The sequence below is a fragment of the Phyllobates terribilis genome, unplaced genomic scaffold, assembly GCF_046119375.1.
Source record: "Phyllobates terribilis strain yellow unplaced genomic scaffold, ASM4611937v1 Scaffold_5__5_contigs__length_657084704, whole genome shotgun sequence".
NCBI lineage: Eukaryota > Metazoa > Chordata > Amphibia > Anura > Dendrobatidae > Phyllobates > Phyllobates terribilis.
In genome coordinates this window covers 610,748,617-610,770,333 of record NW_027362765.1, presented here as the reverse complement: position 1 = coordinate 610,770,333, position 21,717 = coordinate 610,748,617, and the positions used below count along the sequence as shown (strand labels likewise).

General features: G+C 46.9%; 1 protein-coding gene across 2 annotated transcripts in view; it reads left to right on the top strand.

Annotated features, from left to right (window-relative positions):
• ADK (adenosine kinase) overlaps positions 1-21,717 on the top strand; it is a 355,225-nt gene that overhangs the window by 37,023 nt on the left and 296,485 nt on the right. Inside the window, exon 1 of one of the 2 annotated variants that reach the window (XM_073686077.1) lies at positions 21,224-21,375. The exons of the other annotated variant lie outside the window; for it this stretch is intronic. Within the exon in view, the coding sequence (XP_073542178.1) occupies positions 21,362-21,375 (14 nt within the window). The 5' untranslated portion in view covers positions 21,224-21,361. Of the gene's footprint in view, positions 1-21,223; positions 21,376-21,717 lie in introns of those variants that run through there. 2 annotated transcript variants of the gene reach the window in all.

The following is a 21,717-nucleotide window of genomic DNA, read 5'->3' as shown; positions in this document are numbered from 1 at the left end:
CTGTCCACTCGGGAAGCAACACTGATTGACAATCAATTTCACATGCTGTTGTGCAAATGGAATAGACAATAGATGGAAATTATTGGCAATTATCAAGACACCCTCAATAAAGGAGTGGTTCTGCAGGTGGGGACCACAGACCTCATCTCAGTACCAATGCTTTCTGGCTGATGTTTTGGTCACTTTTGAATGTTTGTTGTGCTTTCACACTCGTGGTAGCATGAGACAGACTCTACAACCCACAGAAGTTGCTCTGGTAGTGCAGCTCATCCAGGATGGCACATCAATGCGAGCTGTGGCAAGAAGGTTTGCTGTGTCTGTCAGCGTAGTGTCCAGAGGCTGTAGGCAACACCAGGAGACAGGCCAGTACACCAGGAGACGTGGAGGGGGCCGTAGGAGGGCATCGGTGCACCCCCTTCTTAATGCAGTTTCTAAAATCAGAAAGGATTGAATTCAATGCATTTTGTTGATTTTGCTTGTTTGTCAGATTTTTGGGTGGACTTTTTTGCTTTTCTTTTTCTCATTGGATTTTTCATGTTAAAAGTTGCAGAAGCCAGATGACAAACTCGTTTTGGTTCAACTTTAGCAACTCTGCATTGTATTGTACTGCATTGCATTGCATTGTGCTGTAATGCAATGCTATCTATCTAGCTATCCCCTCTTTCCTTCCTTTTGACCCATTAACCCAGCAGCAGGACCGCTACCCCTCCACCTTTGTGCAAGGAGGAACAGGAGGAGCACTGCCAGAGCCCTGCAAAATGACCTCCAGCAGGCCACAAATGTGCATGTGTCTGCACAAACTGTTAGAAACCGACTCCATGAGGGTGGTATGAGGGCCCGATTTCCACAGATGGGGTTTGTGCTCACAGCCCAACACCGTGCAGGACTCTTGGCATTTGCCACAGAACACCAGGATTGGTAGTCGCCACTGGCACCCTGTGCTCTTCACAGATGAAAGCAGGTTCACACTGAGCACATGTGACAGACGTGACAGAGTCTGGAGACGCCGTGGAGAGCGATCTGCTGCCTGCAACATCCTTCAGCATGATCGGTGTGGCAGTGGGTCAGTAATGGTGTGGGGTGGCATTTCTTTGGAGGGCCGCACAGCCCTCCATGTGCTCGCCAGAGGTAGCCTGACTGCCATTAGGTACCGAGATGAGATCCTCAGACCCCTTGTGAGACCATATGCTGGTGCGGTTGGCCCTGGGTTCCACCTAATGCAGGACAATGCCAGACCTCATGTGGCTGGAGTGTGTCAGGAGTTCCTGCAAGATGGAGGCATTGAAGCTATGGACTGGCCGCCCGTTCCCCAGACCTGAATCTGATTGAGCACATCTGGGACATCATGTCTCGCTCCATCCACCAACGTCACGTTGCACCACAGACTGTCTAGGAGTTGGCGGATGCTTTAGTCCAGGTCTGGGAGGAGATCTCACAGGAGACCATCCGCAACCTCATCAGGAGCATGCCCAGGCGTTGTAGGGAGGTCATACAGGCACGTGGAGGCCACACACAATACTGAGCCTCATTTTGATTTATTTTAAGGACATTACATCAAAGTTGGATCAGCCTGTAGTGTGTTTTCCACTTTCATTTTGGGGGTGACTCCAAATCCAGGCCTCCATTGGTTAATAAATTTGATTTCCATTGATGATTTTTGTGTGATTTTGTTGTCAGCACATTCAACTTTATACAGAACAAAGTATTCAATGAGAATATCTCATTCATTCAGATCTAGGATGTGGTATTTGAGTGTTCCCTTTATTTTTTTGAGCAGTGTAGTTATGTCATGCCTGAAAAAGTGTCATGCACATCCACAAATAACAATAACACCCTACAGAGACATGGAAGTAAACACCATCATATCAAAAAAACAATTCAAATCTTTATTAGATAATTAAAAAATGGGAAACGAACTAGCAGAAAAGATTCATCCATAGATAATATCCACAAAATCTCCACAAGGGGGAGCATAAGTCCCATCTCAGTAGGCACACTGATTTCTATATGCACAATAGTAGTTGACAAAAAATGGATCCAAAAACACTATATAGATAAGGTGTAATGGGGGTAATCTACTCACTACAAATAAGTGACATTACAATATCCCACTATTTTAAGCTCATAAGACATGAATAATATAATGGCATGACACCTAACATATTAATCAAAGGTGGTTTGCTCATACATATATATAGATATCAAAAAAGTGCCTTACATAGTGCAGTGTGGCAGAGTCTCAACCTCCATTGATGTAAGTACAAATAAAGTGACAGACCATAAATAAAATAGATGGTATATGACCTGAAATGGATGAATCGCTGGTTCCAACGTGTGTTTTGCGGTAGCTTCTTCCAGGGGGGTTGGTCAATCCCTACCAAATATTTTATTTGTCTGTCACTTTATGCACTTTATATGTATTTACATCAATGGAGGTTTAGACTCTGCCATACTGCACTATGTAAGGCACTTTTTTGATATCTATTTATATATGTATGAGAAAACCCCCTTAGGCTGAGTGCCCACTATGCGTTTTTCAAGTGTTTTTGCCGCGGAATTTCCGCAGCGAAAAAGCTTGGTAATACGTGTCCCATGGTCCCCAATGATAATCCACATGTTCTGTGCACATGCTGCGGAAATTTCCTCTGCGGATTATCATTGCAGAAAAATACGCAGCATGTCCATGAATTTTGCGGACACGCAGCGTAATTGCCGCCATTGATTTGCATTGAAACACATAATATCCGTGTAAGCACATTTGTACACACGGATATTATGCGTTTCTATGTGCGGAAGGTACCCGGGTGTAGAGGAGAGAAGAGTCTCCTCCAGACCCGGGTACCATAGAACCTGTAAAAAAATAAAAAATAAATATTATACTTGCCTTCTGATGTTCCCCGGCCTCCTCAGCGATGCGTCCGGTCTCAGGTACAGCTTGTGGTGGTGTGAGGACCTGCTGACGTCGGCGGTCGCGTGACCTGTCACATGACTCAATGACGTCATTGCAGGTCCTTTCACACTACAGCGAGAGACTGGGGAGACCGGACAGAGCAGAGAAAATACCGGGGGCCATCGGAAGGCAAGTATAATCTTTATTTTTTACACTATTCTTTTATTTTTTTTTTTTTTTTTAACTATTACTTGGTCACACTATACAAATCCATGCCGGTTGCATGGATTTATATAGTGTGAACAAGTTGTCAAGCACTTTCCAAGTGATGCTAAAATGGCTTGGAAAAGCGCTTGATAACCCGCATGCAGAAATGCATGCAAAAACGCTTGACAAACGCTTCTACCTGGCAGGAAAAACGCATGTAAAATCCGTATGTACAATCCGCATGTGTTTTTCCTGCCAGGGAGAAGCGGAAAAAATCTTAAGTATTTCTGCATCGTGGGCACATAGCCTTAGATTAAAATATGTTAGGTGTCATGCCATTATATTATTCATGTCTTATGAGCTTAAAATAGTGGGATATTGTAATGTCACTTATTTGTAGGGAGTAGATTACCCCCATTGCACCTTATCTATATAGTGTTTTTGGATCCATTTTTTTGTCAACTACTATTGTGCATATAGAAATCAGTGTGCCTACTGAGATGGGACTTGTGCTCCCCCTTGTGGAGATTTTGTGGATATTATGTATGGATGAATCTTCTGCTAGTTCTTTCCCCTTTTTTAATGTTTTTGAATTATCTAATAAAGATTTTAATTGATTTTTGATATGATGGTGTTATATCTGTGTCTCTGTAGGGTGTCTATGGTTATTTAAATATTTTGGGTTTTTCACTTGCGATTAAATCAGACGGATGCAATCTGATAAAAAATCGGATTGCATTCAGACCAATTTAATTCCATGATGGTGTGCTCAGTGGCGTTTTTTTTCCAGCTCAGATCAGATTGCTGGATTCGGATCGCACACACTCATAAGCCTATGGGTGCGTGTGAAACAAAACACTGCACTTGGATATCACCCGAGTGCAGTGCAATTACCGCCAATGCCAGCAACAGAGGAGATGGAGAAATTGCTGTCGTCGCCGTCTCCTCCGCACCTGTGCTGCGATCCTCTGTGTGAGATTTTCGGAGCACTGACATTCGTCTCACGCTCGCAGCAGAGCAGGAGCCGGGGGTCATTAGCATATCATATCCAATGCTCTCGCATCAGATGCCATACACTAGTGGGATCCCGGCCTAAGGATTCGCTCGCATGCGCATATAACTCGAACGAGTGCAATCCGATAAAGGCATTGCACTTGAACCAATGTTATGAGGCCGTGCAGATCTGCGTTTTTTTCTCAGCTGTATTCGGCGTGAGGAAAAATTAGCAGCATGCTGCGATTTCACTCCGAAATCGATTGTGTGAGAAAAAAAATTGGATGCCATATGGACCATCATTTTTGTGGATACATTGCGGTTCTTTAAGATGGGAAACTGTAAATGGTCCTGTAAAAGATTAATAGCTGATTGATTAAAAAAAGCAAAAAAGTTGCACACAGATGACAAGTGAGAAAAAAGAATCATCCCACTTTTCGGGATGAGAATGGGACTGATTTTTTTTATGTCGTCTTATATGCTCGTGTGACCCTAGCATTAATGTAAGCCTGAATCTGGCCTCAGCGTGGCGCTGGCTGCTGGCCCATATCCTCTGTCCCGGGCTAGAACCTCTTTCCTTGTCTCTACCCTCAACTCCGGTTGTATGGGCCTCGTGCCTCTGATCCCGTTTCATTTGCCTCATTTTTTCGGACTTGGCTGAGCCTGATAGGCCGCTGTACTCGGATTGGCATTCTTACTACTGCTTCAGAACAGTCTTCGTTCAGCTAGTCTCCATGCCCTGTTTAGCAACTAACCCTCCGTCAGGCGCACCTCCACACTCCCGAGTTACCAACAGTTAAAGGTTATAAAACCAACTATAATATCAACTTCTCAATTTCAGGGTTCTAAAAGTAATCATTTGTAGGGATGTATTAAGAGTACACAATCAGATGCCAAAAACCCCCAAAACAGCTCGGTAATCTGGTATTAGTGGTACAATATCAGGCTGTCAGACCTGTGCTCACTGCTGCCGTGTTCAGAGCACATTTGTGAAATGGTTACGCTGCTGTGCTCACTCAGTGAAAGACTCAGTCAGATGTCTGTAATGCAGGGATGTCTGAATGAGGCTTTACACTAAGCAGAGCCATGCCTCTAGCCTCATGTGCGACTCCACAAGCCCCATGATGGGGTGATGTCAGGAGAAGATGTGTATAAATTTGGGGTCATCAGCGTAGAGATGGTACTGTAAACCAAATCAGCTGATGGTTTGTCCAATAAGGGTGGTGAAAAGAGGAGCTGAACTAGGACTGAACCCCAACACTGCAGGGAAGAGGAGGGGAAGAATAAGAGGCATTTGATACAATAAAGGAGCTGTCAGAGAGGTAGGAGGAGAGCCATTTCTTTGAAGGCAAAAGTCCTGAGTATAATGAGGTGGTCCACAGTGTCAGATGCAGCAGAGAGATCCAGGAGAATCAGCTGTGACCATTAGATGTCAGTAGATCATTAGAGACTTTATTAAAGCTATGTGCCCACGATGCAGAAATGCTCTGGATTTTTCCTGAGCGTTTCTGCATCTCCCTGGCAGAAAAAACGCATGCGGATTGTACATGCGGATTGTACATGCGTTTTCCTGCCAGGGGCATGCGGATGTGAAGCGTTCTTCACATGCATTTCCGCATGCGGGTTGTCAATCGCTTTCCAAGCGATTTTAGCATCACTTGGAAAGTTCTTGACAACTTGGTCACACTATATAAATCCATGCAACCGGCATGAATTTATATAGTGTGACCGTAAAAGAATGGTAAAAAATAAATCTATACTTACCTTCTGATGGCCCCCGCAGTCTTGCTTCACTCCATCCTGGCTGCTGGTAGATCGCGGTACATTGAAGGACCTGCCGACGTCAGCATCGCATGACCCATCACATGACTGATGTCAGTACAGGTCCTCCAGTCCATCGCGATCTGCCGGCAAGCACAGACAAGGAGACCGGGGGCCGCCAGAAGGTAAATATAATATTTTTTTTTTTTTTTTTTTTTTTTTTTTTTATTATACAGGTTCTATGGTACCGGGTCCGGAGGAGAGTCTCCTGTCCTCTAGACCTGGGTACCATCCGCACATTGAACGCATGGATTCCGCATGTGCTTATGTAGTGAAGCGGAATACATGTGTTCTAATGCAAGTCAATGGCGGTGAAACCGCAGCGCTTCCGCAAAATAATTGGTAGTGCTGCTTTTTTTTTCCGCAATGGTAATCCGCAGCGGAAACATAGCACATGCGGATTATCATTGGGGAACATAGCAGGCATTCTACCATGCGTTTTTTAAGCGTTTCTGCAGCGTTTTTGCCGCTGCAGAAACACTTAAAAAACGCATTGTGAGCACACAGTCTAAGGGAAGATTCTGTAGACCAGTGTTCCCCCAATTACAGTCCTGAAGAGCCACCAATGGGTAAATCTTTTTAGGATTTCCTTAAGCCCCCGTCTCACATAGCGAGATCGCTGCTGTGTCACGGTTTTGGTGACGCAACAGCGACCTCACCAGCGATGTCGCTATGTGTGACACTTTGCAGCGATCAGGCCCCTGCTGTGAGGTCGCTGATCGCTGCAGAATGTCCTGGACCTTTTTTTGGTCGTTGACCTCCCGCTGGTCACCACACATCGCTGTGTGTGACCAGCGATCAGGCTGGTAACCATGATAAACATCGGGTTACTAGGGGCACACGCACACCTAGTAACCCGCTGTTTATCATGGTTACGAGCCTGCTAAAGTGAGCGGTAACCTCCCGCTCACCGTAGCTGAGTGGTAACCATGATAAACAACGGGTTACTAGGAGCACGTGTGCCCCTAGTAACCCGATGTTTACTATGGTTACCATCCTGCTCCTGCTTCAGCAGGCTGGTAACCAGGAGCAGGACATCGTGGAAAGATTCTTTCCACGATGTCGCTGCTCTCCTGATCGTTGGTGAGCCTGCCTGTTTGACAGCTTACCAGCGACCACATAGCGACGCAGCCTTTACTATTGCATTGGTAACGGAATTCTTGCCTGTCCAGGTGATGCAATGATCACCTAGGCAATACTAAGGTAATCCTGAAAACACGACTTGTTGGTGGCTCTTGAAGACTGGAATTGGGGAACTTTGCTATAGACTATAAAGAGCAGAATCCGGATTGTAAACCGCCAAGAAGAGTTATCTGAAAGATAGCAAATGACACAAGACTAGATTAAAGGCCTCCCATACATATTAGGCTAATGTTGGCTGAACCCGCTGATAAACTGGTCTGGCCAACAGTCTAATCTGTAAGGTGGCGCCGGCTTACTGATGGTTGGGAGAGATGTCTGTTGCGCATGTCCAATTTCAGGCTATTGATCACGAAGATAAGCCGCTGGCGTCAGTCGCTGGCTTTCTCAGAGAACATTGGAGAGCTTTGCCGACAGACCTTTAATGTGCCTGGCCCACCTAAGCATTCAAGGAGTATCGAAATAAAGGGGAGGTTAGAGACAAGACTAGTTAAAGTGTAGCGCCGGCGTCCCTGCCCTCTGCTAGGCAGGGACGCTGTTCCCCTCACCCCTCTGCTCCGAGCCCGGCGTCCTCCTCCCGCTCTGCTGGCAGCACGCGCTCCTTCCCGGCCACTGTGCTTAGGGCGCGCGCGCGCGCTCCCTCCCTCTTAAAGGGGCCGCGCGCGCCGTCCTAAGGAGTCCCCGGCCAATGGCCGGAGGACTTCACCATATATAAGGCACCTCCTCCAAAATGGAGGTGCCCGAGCAATGTTGTTGCACTGTTCACTACTCTGCTTCAGCCCTCAGGTCCCGTTGCCAGTTACCTGCCAGAAACCTGCCAGTTTGCAGTCTGTTTCCTGCCTGACATTCCTCCTACCTGCTTGCTAGCCTGAGGTCCGACGGTCTGCCTTCCTACTCCTGTCAGTCTGTCTATGGACCAGCTTGCCCGCTCACCTGGGAGCGCACATCTGCTACCTGCCTGCTAGCCTACCTGGAGGCTCCGCCGTCACGTGCTGTGACCACCTGCCATTCCAGAGACTCCTGCCCGCTCACCTGGGAGCGCACACCTGCTACCTGCCTGCTAGCCTACCTGGAGGCTCCGCCGTCACATGCTGTGACCACCCGTTTATCCAGAGACTCTCGCTTGCTCACCTGGGAGCACACATCTACCATCTGCCTGCTAGCCTACCTGGAGGCTCAGCCATCACAGGTCGTACCTACCCTTTACCCAGAGACTGCCCCGGTCACTTGCCGTGACCTCCTGCCCGTTCATCCAGAGACTGCCCCGGTCACTTGCCGTGACCTCCTGCCCGTTCATCCAGAGACTACCCCGGTCACTTGCCGTGACCTCCAGCCCGTTCACCCAGAGACTGTCCCGGTCACCTGCTGTGACTGCCTGCCCGTCTTCCCTGGTCGCCACCCGCTCCCTTACAAGGACCGCCCCCTTGTATAGTAGCTCAGAGGTTCCGCCTCCCAGACCCGTTACATAAAGCAGGTTTGATTAAGAATTTTTTTTTTTTGTAAAGGGGTCATGGTGGCGTGTTTGAAGGAGGAGGGAAAGATATTGGAAGAGAGGTTAAATATTTTAGTTAGGTGGGCAGTGACAGCTGGGAAAGAGACTGGGAGGGAATAGGGTCACTGGTGCAGGTAGTAGAGAGAGGAAAAAGCAAGGAGCCTGGTAACGGTGACTGGTTCAAAGATGGAAAGTGAACTTGTTGAAGTGTGGGAGGGAAAAGAATGCATGATAGTGGATTGGGAGATAATTTCCTGTCTGATATGGTCAATTTTTTTCTTTTAAATAATTGGTCAGATCGTCATTAATTTAGGACTGAGGAGGGAATGACAAGTGTCAGTCGTTTAGGATTATTGGACAATGAGGTGATGAGGGTGGCGAAGTTACTTGTTTGGAACAGTGAAGGGCCAAGTTATGTTTTAAGTATAAACTTATAATTGATTACATCTTCGACCAAAAGGGATTTTCTTAACACACGTTTGGCACACCTGGAGAAAACATGTTTGCAGTGTATGCAGTCTGTGCTGATTTGTTCTGTGTAGGGGATCACGGGCATTTTCCAGTCTTTTATTATAATGTTACAAAGCCTAGTCAGGATATAAGAGAGGAGATTGGAGCCAACAATGATTGCAAATTGGTCACAAGTTGCTGGGTATTGATCGCACTTAGATTTCTATATGTGTGGTAAGTGGGGGAGTCCTGAGCGGGGCAACATTTGTTGACAGAGAAGGAAAGAAGGTTGTGGTCAGAGAGCAGAGTAAGTAAGATCATGCATTCAGCAGAGCCTGGAGAAGACTAGGGCCAGAGTATTCCAGTCTTCTTGTGCAGGAGATTTAATAGCTGTGAAAGGCTAAGAGAGGAAGATAGAAGGCGAGCAGGCGATTATAATAAGGAATGTTAAAGTTCTCCATGAGGAGTGGGAATGTCACAAGACAAAAGTGCAGAAGCCAGATATCAGTGATCCAAATAATGGTGTTGGCACATTTTGATGAAAGAAGCAGACAAACCCCTCCATATGAGTGTCAGCAGTAGTATCCGACTGCTGAATTCTTCTTTCAGTAAGAACCAGGTTAAAGGGAGTGTCAGCACAGAATGACTGCTCAAATCAAGTGCAGGTGCTTGATGCTTCAGGGCGGGACCAATCATTTATATATAGTACAGACCAAAAGTTTGGACACACCTTCTCATTTAAAGATTTGTCTGTATTCTCATGACTTTGAAAATTGTACATTCACACTGAAGGCATCAAAACTATGAATGAAAATTGTACATTCACACTGAAGGCATCAAAACTATGAATTAACACATGTGGAATTATATACTTAACAAAAAAAGTGTGAAACAACTGAAAATATGTCTTATATTCTAGGTTCTTCAAAGTAGCCACCTTTTGCTTTGATGACTGCTTTGCACACTCTTGGCATTCTCTTGACTACCTCTTGAAGCTCGTCACCGGAAATGGTTTTCACTTCACAGGTGTGCCCTGTCAGGTTTAATAAGTGGGATTTCTTGCCTTATAAATGGGGTTGGGACCATCAGTTGTGTTGTACAGAAGTCTGGTGGATACACAGCTGATAATACAAATTCTAACAGTCTATTCAGTAGGACTATCAGCTGTGTATCCACCAGACTTCTGTACAACACAACTGATGGTCCCAACCCCATTTATAAGGCAAGAAATCCCACTTATTAAACCTGACAGGGCACACCTGTGAAGTGAAAACCATTTCCGGTGACGAGCTTCAAGAGGTAGTCAAGAGAATGCCAAGAGTGTGCAAAGCAGTCATCAAAGCAAAAGGTGGCTACTTTGAAGAACCTAGAATATAAGACATATTTTCAGTTGTTTCACACTTTTTTGTTAAGTATATAATTCCACATGTGTTAATTCATAGTTTTGATGCCTTCAGTGTGAATGTACAATTTTCAAAGTCATGAGAATACAGAAAAATCTTTACATGAGAAGGTGTGTCCAAACTTTTGGTCTGTACTGTACATCTCCTCCCTTCTCTGGCTCTATGAAAACAGAGCTGTCAGGAGGGGGGGTGTGTATAGAGGGAAAACAAGAAGGTGAGATGGTGTATGTAAATGATTGGTCAAACTAAGTGGCACCGCTCTGTGCATCACGGCTGAACCATTCTTTGATGACAGAGGGACTGATATGGATGGAGTGCACAGAATGTGTGAAACAGCAATATATTTGTAAGAAGGCAACAGCTAGAACATAGATGAAGCAAATGCATCTGGAAAACACATTAAGAAGAACAATTGCTTATCTTGCAAGGCTTACTTGCCTCCTGTTTTGCCTAACTGCCTTTTTAAAAAAAAAAAATAAACAAAAATTAAATTATTAATTTACATAAGAAAACAACCAGATGACTGCAGGAACTTAGTCCATATAGGTGATCTTAAGAAATATGACATTAAGGTTGTAACATACCTGGCGGCGTCCTTGCATGGTGGTCCATCTCCCACTGTGCAAGAGGGCGCACTTGATCTCCTGTCCAGAATGTCTCTCTGGCTTCCCTCCATGCTGTCTGTTTGTGTCTGTTTCTGCTGCTTAAGGGCGGCGCCCGATCACTTCCTGCCTTTTGTACCTGCTATGGGTCACACCCCTTGTGCGTCCTCAGCCTATTGCTGTCTGTCACTTGGTATATAGCTCAGCAGCTCCCTTCTATCCCTGCCTGAGCATAGTGTTTCCTTCAGTGTGTGCTTGCACTCTGAAGGTGCCAGGTCCCGTCTCTTGTCTCCTGCTTTTTGTATCAGTTCCCGTGTCTGAACTGAGTCCTGTATGTCTCCTGCTTTGCGGTATCAGCTCCCGTGTCTGAACTGTGTCCTGTATGTCTCCTGCTTTGCGGTATCAGCTCCCGTGTCTGAACTGAGTCCTGTATGTCTCCTGCTTTGCGGTATCAGCTCCCGTGTCTGAACTGAGTCCTTTCTGTGTCTGGTCTGTCCTGTCTGAACACGCTCCTTGCCTGTTCGTTCCGCCTTTTAGTGGCCGATTTCCTAGACCCGCTCCTGTGTCTGGTCTGTCCTGTCTGAACACGCTCCTTGCCTGTTCGTTCCGCCTTCTAGTGGCCGATTTCCTAGACCCGCTCCTGTGTCTGGTCTGTCCTGTCTGAACACGCTCCTTGCCTGTTCGTCCCGCCTCTCTGGGGGCCGTATTCCCAGACCCGCTCCTGTATCCCTCTGCAGTGTCGGTCTCCTCCGTACACTCAGTTCCAGTCTGAACTCTCTCCTGTCCTTTACCTGTTTTGCCTCTATGTCCGTTCCCTTCCTTTTTCTGCAGAGTCTGAACTCGTACCTAACTCCTGCTTGTTGTCTCTGCAAGTACTGTGTGAGTATCTGGCTCTCTTTCCCTTCCTGTCTGTTCCGTGTGAACAGAGCCCTGTCCTCCCTGCTCAGCCTTGTCTGCACTCTAGCTGTGCTTGCCTGTAACCCTCTGCCTGTATTGTTCCTGAGTCCCGGTGTGTACTGGGTCCTATCCCGCCTGTGTTCCTACCTGCTAGTGCCTCCCTGTCTGCACTCTAGCTGTGCTTGTCTTTACCCCCCTGCCTGCATACCCGCCTGCCTGCATACCAGTCGTGCCTGCCTATACCCACCAGTCTGTGTGCCAGCCTACCAGCTTGTTCCTGTATTCCCCTGTGTGGGTCAACAGCCGTGTCCGGGGTCTGTCCTGGAGTAGCACCTGGTCCCTCTGCTCGGTTCCTCCTTGGTGCACTGGCGTCGTATGCCGTCGTGCGACCCTGGTCGGATCGGGTGAATACTTAGTCACGCCCCTCCAGGCATTCACTCTCCGGCACGGTCCAGTGGAATCACTACCAATCACACGCACACGCCGCTTAGCCCGGGCGTGTGCATAACAAAGGTCATTAGTCATACTAAATTCTTAGTAACAGCTAGGTCATTTTATTGTATAACATTAAGTTTCTTTATAACAGCCACTAAATATAAAATGTAGGTCAAGAGAAAAGCAGAAAGCAGTAGAGAAAGCACAGGGGAAGAAAGACGGGGAGTGTGTGTGTGTGTGTGTGTGTGTTGTTTCTCAGACTAAGGGTCACCTATTTGGAGATCCTCGATATATTGTAACTACCATATTTAATTGCTGTGCACCTTCCCTTTGGATTTGCCTAGCTGTATAGGGAACTTTGTGCTTAGATACAGGGCTAATTTAACTCATTGAACAATTAATCAACTGACTTAAGACTGGAGGAGGAAAGAAAAACAAACTTACAGCCCAACATGGAGCATAAAAAGGGGTTGTCCACTATTCTGACAACCCCTTCTCAATCTGAAGGTTTGCCCCGTTAAAATAAAAATGCTTATACTCGTCTCTGGTGCCGTTCAAGCAGTGTCAGTTCTTGCACTCCCGGGGCTCACATCACGTTTTTATGCCAGACTAGCCCTGGGCTCAACCAACCCTGGCTTCACTGTCCCCGCCTTCAGACAAATGGATCCTCAAGAGTTAGGCCCCCTTCACATGTCAGCGTCTCCAGTACGTGTGGTGTCGTTTTCCATACATACTGGAGACACTTACATGTGCACACCCATTATAGTCTATGGGGCTATGCACATGTCTGTCTGTCCGTGTGGCCCACAAGTAGACATGGCTTTTTTTTTTTTCAGCAGCATGGATGACCAAATGTACCGCACACGGGTGACAGTGACACGCACCAGCAGAGAAATGACAGATGTTTTGGTATTATAGATAGATATTCGTGAGATATATAATTCTTGCCTTGCGTGTGTAGTTTACTAAACATGGATTATCCCAAATATAAATTGGTATTGGGCTCTTCCCAGCCTAAAGATACCAGCCTGCAGTCGCACCAGAAGTGGTGCATCACATTAGATGCGCCAATTCTGAGGCTTTGCCGCGCTCTTCCCAATTGTCCTGGTGCGGTGGCAATCGGGGTAATGGTAGTCAGGGGGTTTATGACAGCAGTGATCTGTCAAACATCACAGCTAGCGTCAAGACCTGGTGTTAGTAATGGAGAGGCATCTATCAGACACCCCCATTACTATCCCAGTAATCTAAAAACAAAAAAAAAATACTTTTTTTTTAATAAAGTATGCTCGACACTTTCCCCGGTTTACCAATCTATAAAAAAAGAAAAAAACACAAACATGAAGCTGTGATGTAGTCCACAAATGGAAACCTGAAAAACATAAAAAGAGAGAAAAAACAAGAGACTGACGTCCGTACCAGCCGCTGACTATGAATAACAATAATTGTACTGATATTCAGTTGCTGGGGCCGGATTCTGGGAATGCTGGACTAAGTCAGACCCGCGTGGGAACATTTTTTTTCTAAAACTGGTGAACGAGGGACAACCTCCTTGTTTTTATGTTTTTCAAGTTTCCATTTGTGGACTACGTCAGGCCTGCGTGTTTTTTTTTTTTAATAAATTGGTGAACCAGGGAAAGTGTTGGAGTCTTTATTCAAATAAAGTAGTGTGTGTGTGTGTGTGTGTGTGTTCGTATTCTTTGGATTATTGGGTTAGTGACCTGCTGGCACGCTTCGGTGTATGTCATTTAGGCTACGGTCCCACTATTAGGATGTGGTCAGTATTTTTCCTTAGTATTTGGAGTGGGTGATAAATGCAGAATTGGTGACTTGTTTCTATTATACCTTTTCACTGATTGTTCCTCGCCTGGTTTTCGCTTACAAATACTGACCAAATACCTTAAAGCGACACTCCAGCGCTGAAAAAAATATAACCCACTGGAGTGGTGCTTTAATCCATATACAGTAAACTACACACGCAAGGGACTAATTATCTCACTGAGATCTGTCTACCCCATATCTATATCTTTGTGCATCTTTAACACCTGAACATCTGTCATTTGTATTCTGCATTCTGAGATCGTGTGAAGGAGATCCAGGTCAGAGGGCAATCGCAGCCCAGACTTGTTGATGTTCGATACGACCAAAAAGCAGGGCCAGTGAAGCCGGTGCTAATTGGGTGCAGGTCTCAAGTGATGCAACAACCTAATGTGAACCCCGGGAACGCAAGTGCCGACGCCGCTGAAACAGCGCCGGTATGGGAGTCGAGTACAAGTGGTTTTTATTTTAATGGGGGCAAACACTCAGATTTAGCAGGGGTTTTCAGAGTCGTGGACAGCCCCTTACAGTCTTTGAGCAAGTGAACACAGGCTCTGTAAAATGAAGATACACCATTAATGCTAAAGCACAGTTGCCCTCTAGTGGGCAAAGAGTAGTGATACATTAGATAACATTCAATCATGCATAGACAGAATATAGATTTTTTTTTTCTTGAATAGGAAATCTTTATTTTTTGATTGGGAATAAATCAAATTTTCCATCTAAATATAAGTAAATGGTGTGCCATGGAGTTGGAGAGAATGATGGTCTGTAGTATTTTATTACATTAGTGCTCATGCGGACAAGCGTATAAATTAGACGTATGCCATCTGATTTTAATGAAACTTCTGTTCAAGTCTGTGGGCGCACTAAAAAAAAAAATCGGCATGGATGCGTTGCTATTAACATAGGAAACTGTATTTGATCATGTATATTTTAAAATATTGATTTATAAAAACCAGACACATGGGTAATTTTTATTTATTTTTTTATACGCTCATCTGAACTTGGCCTTAAAGACAAAAACATTCACTGAACTCTCTCAAAGGCCAGAATCACTCAATCATGTGTCAGGGTCCACGTACTGTCTGTGGCTCTTCAGATCCACATATGTTCATCAATCTACCAGAAGTGGGGTGAATTAGGGACAAGTGTCATTCTGTCAGTGTTTCATTGAGCACCATGGCTGCAATCAGGGGAGTGTCTAAATCACATTTGTTTCAGGAATTCAGACATAAGTGGGGCTGCCAGGTCAGTGTTCTGTAGCTGCACCATGTTGGGGTTTATGCCACGTGCCAGCGTGGAGTGAATTGCCTGAGTGTTGTGATGTTGTGTAGTGCCAACCATGTAAGGCTCAATTTGCATCAGAGGCTTTGTTGCATGTTCCAATTTAGCTGTAGTAGTGGCATTTTTTTAATGTTAAATTCCATTAAATTGAGTGTTTCAAGTTGGGTACCACAAGGCTCTGTCCTGGCCTCAGCGGTGTTCAACATTTTTATAAATAATCTAGATTAAGGAACTGAAGGTAAATTAATCCAATTTTCAGACAAGGCAAAGCTAGGAGGGATAGCTAACACTAGAGAACACACAGAAAGGATTTTGAAGGATCTATATAACCTTGAACAATGGGCAGCGACTAATAAAATGGTATTTAACGGAGAAATGAAAGAGTTTACATCTGGGCAAGAAAAACGAAAATTACATCTACCGAATGGGAGGAATAGAACTAAGCAACAGCAGGTGTGAAAAAGACTTGGGTATACTAATAGATCACAGACTGCAGATGAGTCAACAGTGTGATGCTGCAGCAAAAAAGGCAATCACAGTTCTGGGATGTATTAAGAGAAGCATAGGGTCTAGATCACGTGAAGTTATTATCCCCCTCTACTCCTCCTTGGTCAGACCTCATCTGAAATACAATGTCCAGTTCTGGGCATCACATGTTAAAAAAAAAGACATCGAAAAACTGGAGCAAGTACAGAGAAGAGCTACCAGTTTGCAGTCTGCTTACCATCCTCTGCCCTATGAGGAATGGTTAAAGGATCTGGAAATGTTTAGCTTGCAAAAAAGAAGGCTAAGAGGAGACTTACAGTTGAAACCAGAAGTTTACATACACTATATAAAAAGACACATATGCATGTTTTTCTCAATATCTGACATGAAATCAGAATAAACCTTTCCTGTTTTAGGTCAATTAGAATTACCATAATTTTTACTATTTGCCAAATGACAGAATAATGAGAGAGAATGTTTTAAGGCAATTTTATTACTTACTGTAAAGTCAAAAGTTTACATATATTTCATTAGTATTTGGTACCATTGTCCTTAAACTGAATGACTTGGGACAAATGTTTGGGATATCCTTCCACAAGCTTCTCACAATAGTTGGTCGGAATTTGGTCCCATTCCTCCTGACAAAACTGGTGTAACTGATCCAGTTTTGTAGGTCGCCTTGCTCGCATCTGCCTTTTCAGCTTTGCCCATAAATTTTCAATAGGATTAAGATTAGAGCTTTGTGATGGCCACGCCAAAACATTTACTTTGTTATCCTTAAGCCACTTTATCATTTTGGCCCTGTGCCTGGGGTCATTGCCCATTTGGAAGACCCATTTCCGCCCAAGGTTTAACATCCTGGCTGATGTCTTGAGATGTTGCTTCAGTATTGCCACATAATCTTTTCTCATGATGCCATCTATTTTGTGAAGTGCACCAGTCCCTCCTGCAGCAAAGCAACCCCACAACATGATGCTGTCACCCCCATGTTTCTCAGTTGGGATGGTGTTTTAGGCTTCCAAGCTTCTCCCTTTTTACTCCAAATTAAACTATGACCATTATGCCCAAAAGTTACATTTTAGTCTCATCCGAGCACAGGACACGTCTCCAAAAATGAAAGGTCTTTGTTCCAGTGTGCATTTGCAAATATTAATCTGGCTTTGTTTCTTTTGGAGTAATGGCTTCGTCCTGGCAAAGTGGCCTTTCAACTGACGTTGATACAGTACTCGTTTCACTGTGGATATTGACACAATCTTACAAGCTGCCAACATCATCTTCACAAGGTCTTTTGCTTTTGTCCTTGGGTTGATATGCACGTCGGGCCAAAGCACGTTCATCTCTGGGACACAGAACCTGTCTCCTTCCTGAGCAGTATGATGGCTGGACATTCCCATCTTGTTTGTACTTGTGTATAATTGTTTGTACAGATGAACGAGGCACCTTTAGGTATCTTGAAATTGTACCCAAGGATGAGCGACAATTTTCTTCCTGATATATTGGCTGATTTCTTTAGATTTTCCCATGATGCTACTCAAAGAAGCAGTGTGTTTCTGGTGTGCATTAAAATACATCCACAGGTGTGTCTAATTAACTCAGCTGGTGCCAACAAAACTATCGGGAGCTTCCAAATACATATGTTATGGGTAGTCCAGAATTGTTTAAAGGCATAGTAATCTTAGTGTATGTAAACTTTTGACTTTGCAGTAAGTAATAAAAATGCCTTAAAGCACTCTCTCTCTCTCATTCTGACATTTGGCAAATATTAAAAATTATGATATTCCTAATTGACCTAAAACATGAAAGGTTTATTCAGATTTCATGTCAGATATTGAGAAAAACATGCATATGTGTCTTTTTATATAGTGTATGTAAACTTCTGGTTTCAACTGTAATGGCTGTCGTCAAATTTCTGAAGGGCTGTCACAGTGTAGAGGGATCATCTTTATTCTCATTTGTACATGAAAAAACGAAAAGCAATGGGATGAAACTGAAAGGGAGAAGATGCAGATTAGACATTAGAAAACCTCTATGAGAGGTGGTGAGTTCTCCTTCAATGGAAATCTTCAAACAGAGGCTGGGCAGACATCTGTCTGAGATGGTTTAGTGAATCCTGCATTGGGCAGGGGGTTGGACCAGAAGACCCTTGAGGTCCCCTCCAACTCCACCATTCTATGAAATGGCTGGTCAAGTGAACAGACACCAGTGCATGGCAGTACACACTTGAGGTATGGTTACATGTTGATTTTGGTATGTTGGCATATTCCCTGGTATAAGAAGCCTGGCATATAGAAGGAGTTAGATCTGGCCTCTGCCATGTACCACGTTGGCTTTTTTTTTTTTTTACATTGCCACTTGTTGCAGTATGATGGCACAGGATGACATATTGTACAGATGGCTGCAGGTTAATTAAGTTTTCTGCTGACAAGTTCCGGTTAATGTTGTCTGTGATCATAAGTCAGCAGAGAGGAGCTCAGAAAAGACAGATAAGGCTGTGCCCAAGATCAAGAATAGCAGTGTTTTGGATACAGCTCACCTGCGCTGCGTTCTACAGTACAAGCACTGTGGATGGGATTTATAGAAATATCATGCCCACTCCGCTTCTACTTGATGCTGCGTAATCTCACCCGAGGGGGAGACGCATAGTGGGAAGGGGATTTCTACAAATCCCATCCATTTTTCTTGTAATGTAGAATGTTGCAGTTTGCACGCCACGCAACTGCGCTGTATCCAATCCGCAGCATTTCCTGACCGTGTGCACATACCCCAGGAGGTAGAAACTCCCCTGGACCTTCCAGATAAGCTTGGATGGCTTCTCAGGCACCTTGTGCAGCCAGCAGATTACACAGGGGCTACAGAAGGGAAATGGGGGCAACATTGGCACCGGCACCAACTGCACTGATCATTTAGAGTCAAAGATCCATGTAGTCAGGAACAAAACATCATGGTCCTCAGAGGTGGACGTGCCCTATTATAACCAGCACGATGAGGCTGGGTGCCCACGTAGCGTTTTTCAAGCGTTTATGCTGCGGAATTTCCGCAGCATAAACGCTTGTGAAATGCTAGGTAATCCGCCCCCCATGGTCCCCAAGGGGATTCCGTATGTTCTATGCACATGCTGCGGATTTTTCCACAGCGTTTATGCTGCGTACAAAAATCCGCAGCATGTCATTTAATTTTGCGGAAGCGCAGCGGAACTCCCGCCATTGACTTGCATTGAGACGCACAGAAACTGCGACTGTACATTTTTACAAGCGGCTTCTATGCGTCTCTATGTGCGGATGGTACCCAGTTCTGGAGGAGAGGAGACTCTCATCCAGACCTGGGTACCATTCTACCTGTAAAAAAAGAATAAAATAATAAATAAAGTTTATACTCACCTTTCCAACGGCTCTCTCTGAATGCCGGCATCGCTGAAGGACCTGCGGTGACGTCACAGTCATGTGACCGCAGGCCCTTCACCGCTCTGTCTCGTGAGATGCCGGCAGCCGGGAACCAGACAGGAACGAGCGCTGCAGCCACGCCGGGGCCTCGGGGGTGAGTATAGCTTTATTTGTTTTAATTTTTACGGTTCACACTGTATAAATCCATGCTGTTTGCATGGATTTATATAGTGTGACCTAGTTGTCAAGCACTTTCCAAGTGATGCTATCGCCTGGAAAGCGCTTGTCAATCTGCATGCGGAAACGCATGTGAATCCGCATGTATTCTGCAGGAAAAACGCATGTACAATCTGCATGCGTTTTTTTCTGCCAGGGAGATGCAGAAATTTTCTGCTTCATTTCTGCATCGTGGGCACATAGCCTGAGAGCTGCCCTGAGAGCCGCGGTCCTCACCTCCAGGCCAGCGGCAGCCGACTCCATCTACAGCGCTCTACGGCACCGGCCGCTTCTTCAGAGCTCGGCGTTATCGCAGACTGCACCGGCAGTGTCTTCAGCGCTCGGCGTTATCGCAGACTGCACCGGCCGCGTCTTCAGTGCTCGGCGTTATCGCAGGCGGCACCGGCAGTGTCTTCAGCGCTCGGCGTTATCGCAGACTGCACCGGCCGCGTCTTCAGCGCTCGGCGTTATCGCAGACTGCACCGGCCGCGTCTTCAGCGCTCGGCGTTATCGCAGACTGCACCGGCCGTGTCTTCAGCGCTCGGCGTTATCGCAGACTGCACCGGCCGCGTCTTCAGCGCTCGGCGTTATCGCAGACTGCACCGGCAGTGTCTTCAGCGCTCGGCGTTATCGCAGGCTGCACCGGCAGTGTCTTCAGCGCTCGGCGTTATCGCAGGCTGCACCGGCCGCGTCTTCAGCGCTCGGCGTTATCGCAGACTGCACCGGCAGTGTCTTCAGCGCTCGGCGTTATCGCAGGCTGCACCGGCAGTGTCTTCAGCGCTCGGCGTTATCGCAGGCTGCACCGGCCGCGTCTTCAGTGCTCGGCGTTATCGCAGACTGCACCGGCAGTGTCTTCAGCGCTCGGCGTTATCGCAGACTGCACCGGCAGTGTCTTCAGCGCTCGGCGTTATCGCAGACTGCACCGGCCGCGTCTTCAGCGCTCGGCGTTATCGCAGACTGCACCGGCCGCGTCTTCAGTGCTCGGCGTTATCGCAGACTGCACCGGCAGTGTCTTCAGCGCTCGGCGTTATCGCAGACTGCACCGGCAGTGTCTTCAGCGCTCGGCGTTATCGCAGACTGCACCGGCAGTGTCTTCAGCGCTCGGCGTTATCGCAGACTGCACCGGCCGCGTCTTCAGTGCTCGGCGTTATCGCAGGCGGCACCGGCAGTGTCTTCAGCGCTCGGCGTTATCGCAGACTGCACCGGCCGCGTCTTCAGCGCTCGGCGTTATCGCAGACTGCACCGGCCGCGTCTTCAGCGCTCGGCGTTATCGCAGACTGCACCGGCCGCGTCTTCAGCGCTCGGCGTTATCGCAGACTGCACCGGCCGCGTCTTCAGCGCTCGGCGTTATCGCAGGCGGCACCGGCAGTGTCTTCAGCGCTCGGCGTTATCGCAGGCGGCACCGGCAGTGTCTTCAGCGCTCGGCGTTATCGCAGACTGCACCGGCAGTGTCTTCAGCGCTCGGCGTTATCGCAGGCTGCACCGGCAGTGTCTTCAGCGCTCGGCGTTATCGCAGGCGGCACCGGCAGTGTCTTCAGCGCTCGGCGTTATCGCAGGCGGCACCGGCAGTGTCTTCAGCGCTCGGCGTTATCGCAGGCGGCACCGGCAGTGTCTTCAGCGCTCGGCGTTATCGCAGACTGCACCGGCAGTGTCTTCAGCGCCCGGCTGATAGGACTGTGTGGAGCTGCGGGGTGGTCAGATGCTCTGTGGGGAGAATGTTAGGCGCGCTTTAGCCAATCAGGGCAGAGGGGCGGTGCTTCCGGTCTGTGGTGGCTCACAGCTCTGCTCGCCTGGAAGCACGCTGCCTGCTGCTGCCCACTGCCATCCTGACCGGAGACTGTCACAACATGCCAGCCTTAAGGTAACCCTAGCACCGGTGTTTGCCTGTGCCCCGAGCTTGTTCCTGTTCTGCCCCGGCTCTTCATCTCTGCTGATGTGACTTTTCCCCGTGTGCCTCCTTCCCCGCGGCTGTCATACTGCTACATCCATGTGAGCTGCCCCCAGGACGCACCTGGGCACGGTGGTCCCGGCCGTGTGGTGGCAGAACCTGGGCACGGTGGTCCCGGCCGTGTGGTGGCAGAACCTGGGCACGGTGGTCCCGGCCGTGTGGTGGCAGAACCTGGGCACGGTGGTCCCGGCCGTGTGGTGGCAGAACCTGGGCACGGTGGTCCCGGCCGTGTGGTGTGCTCCTTCCTCATCCTGC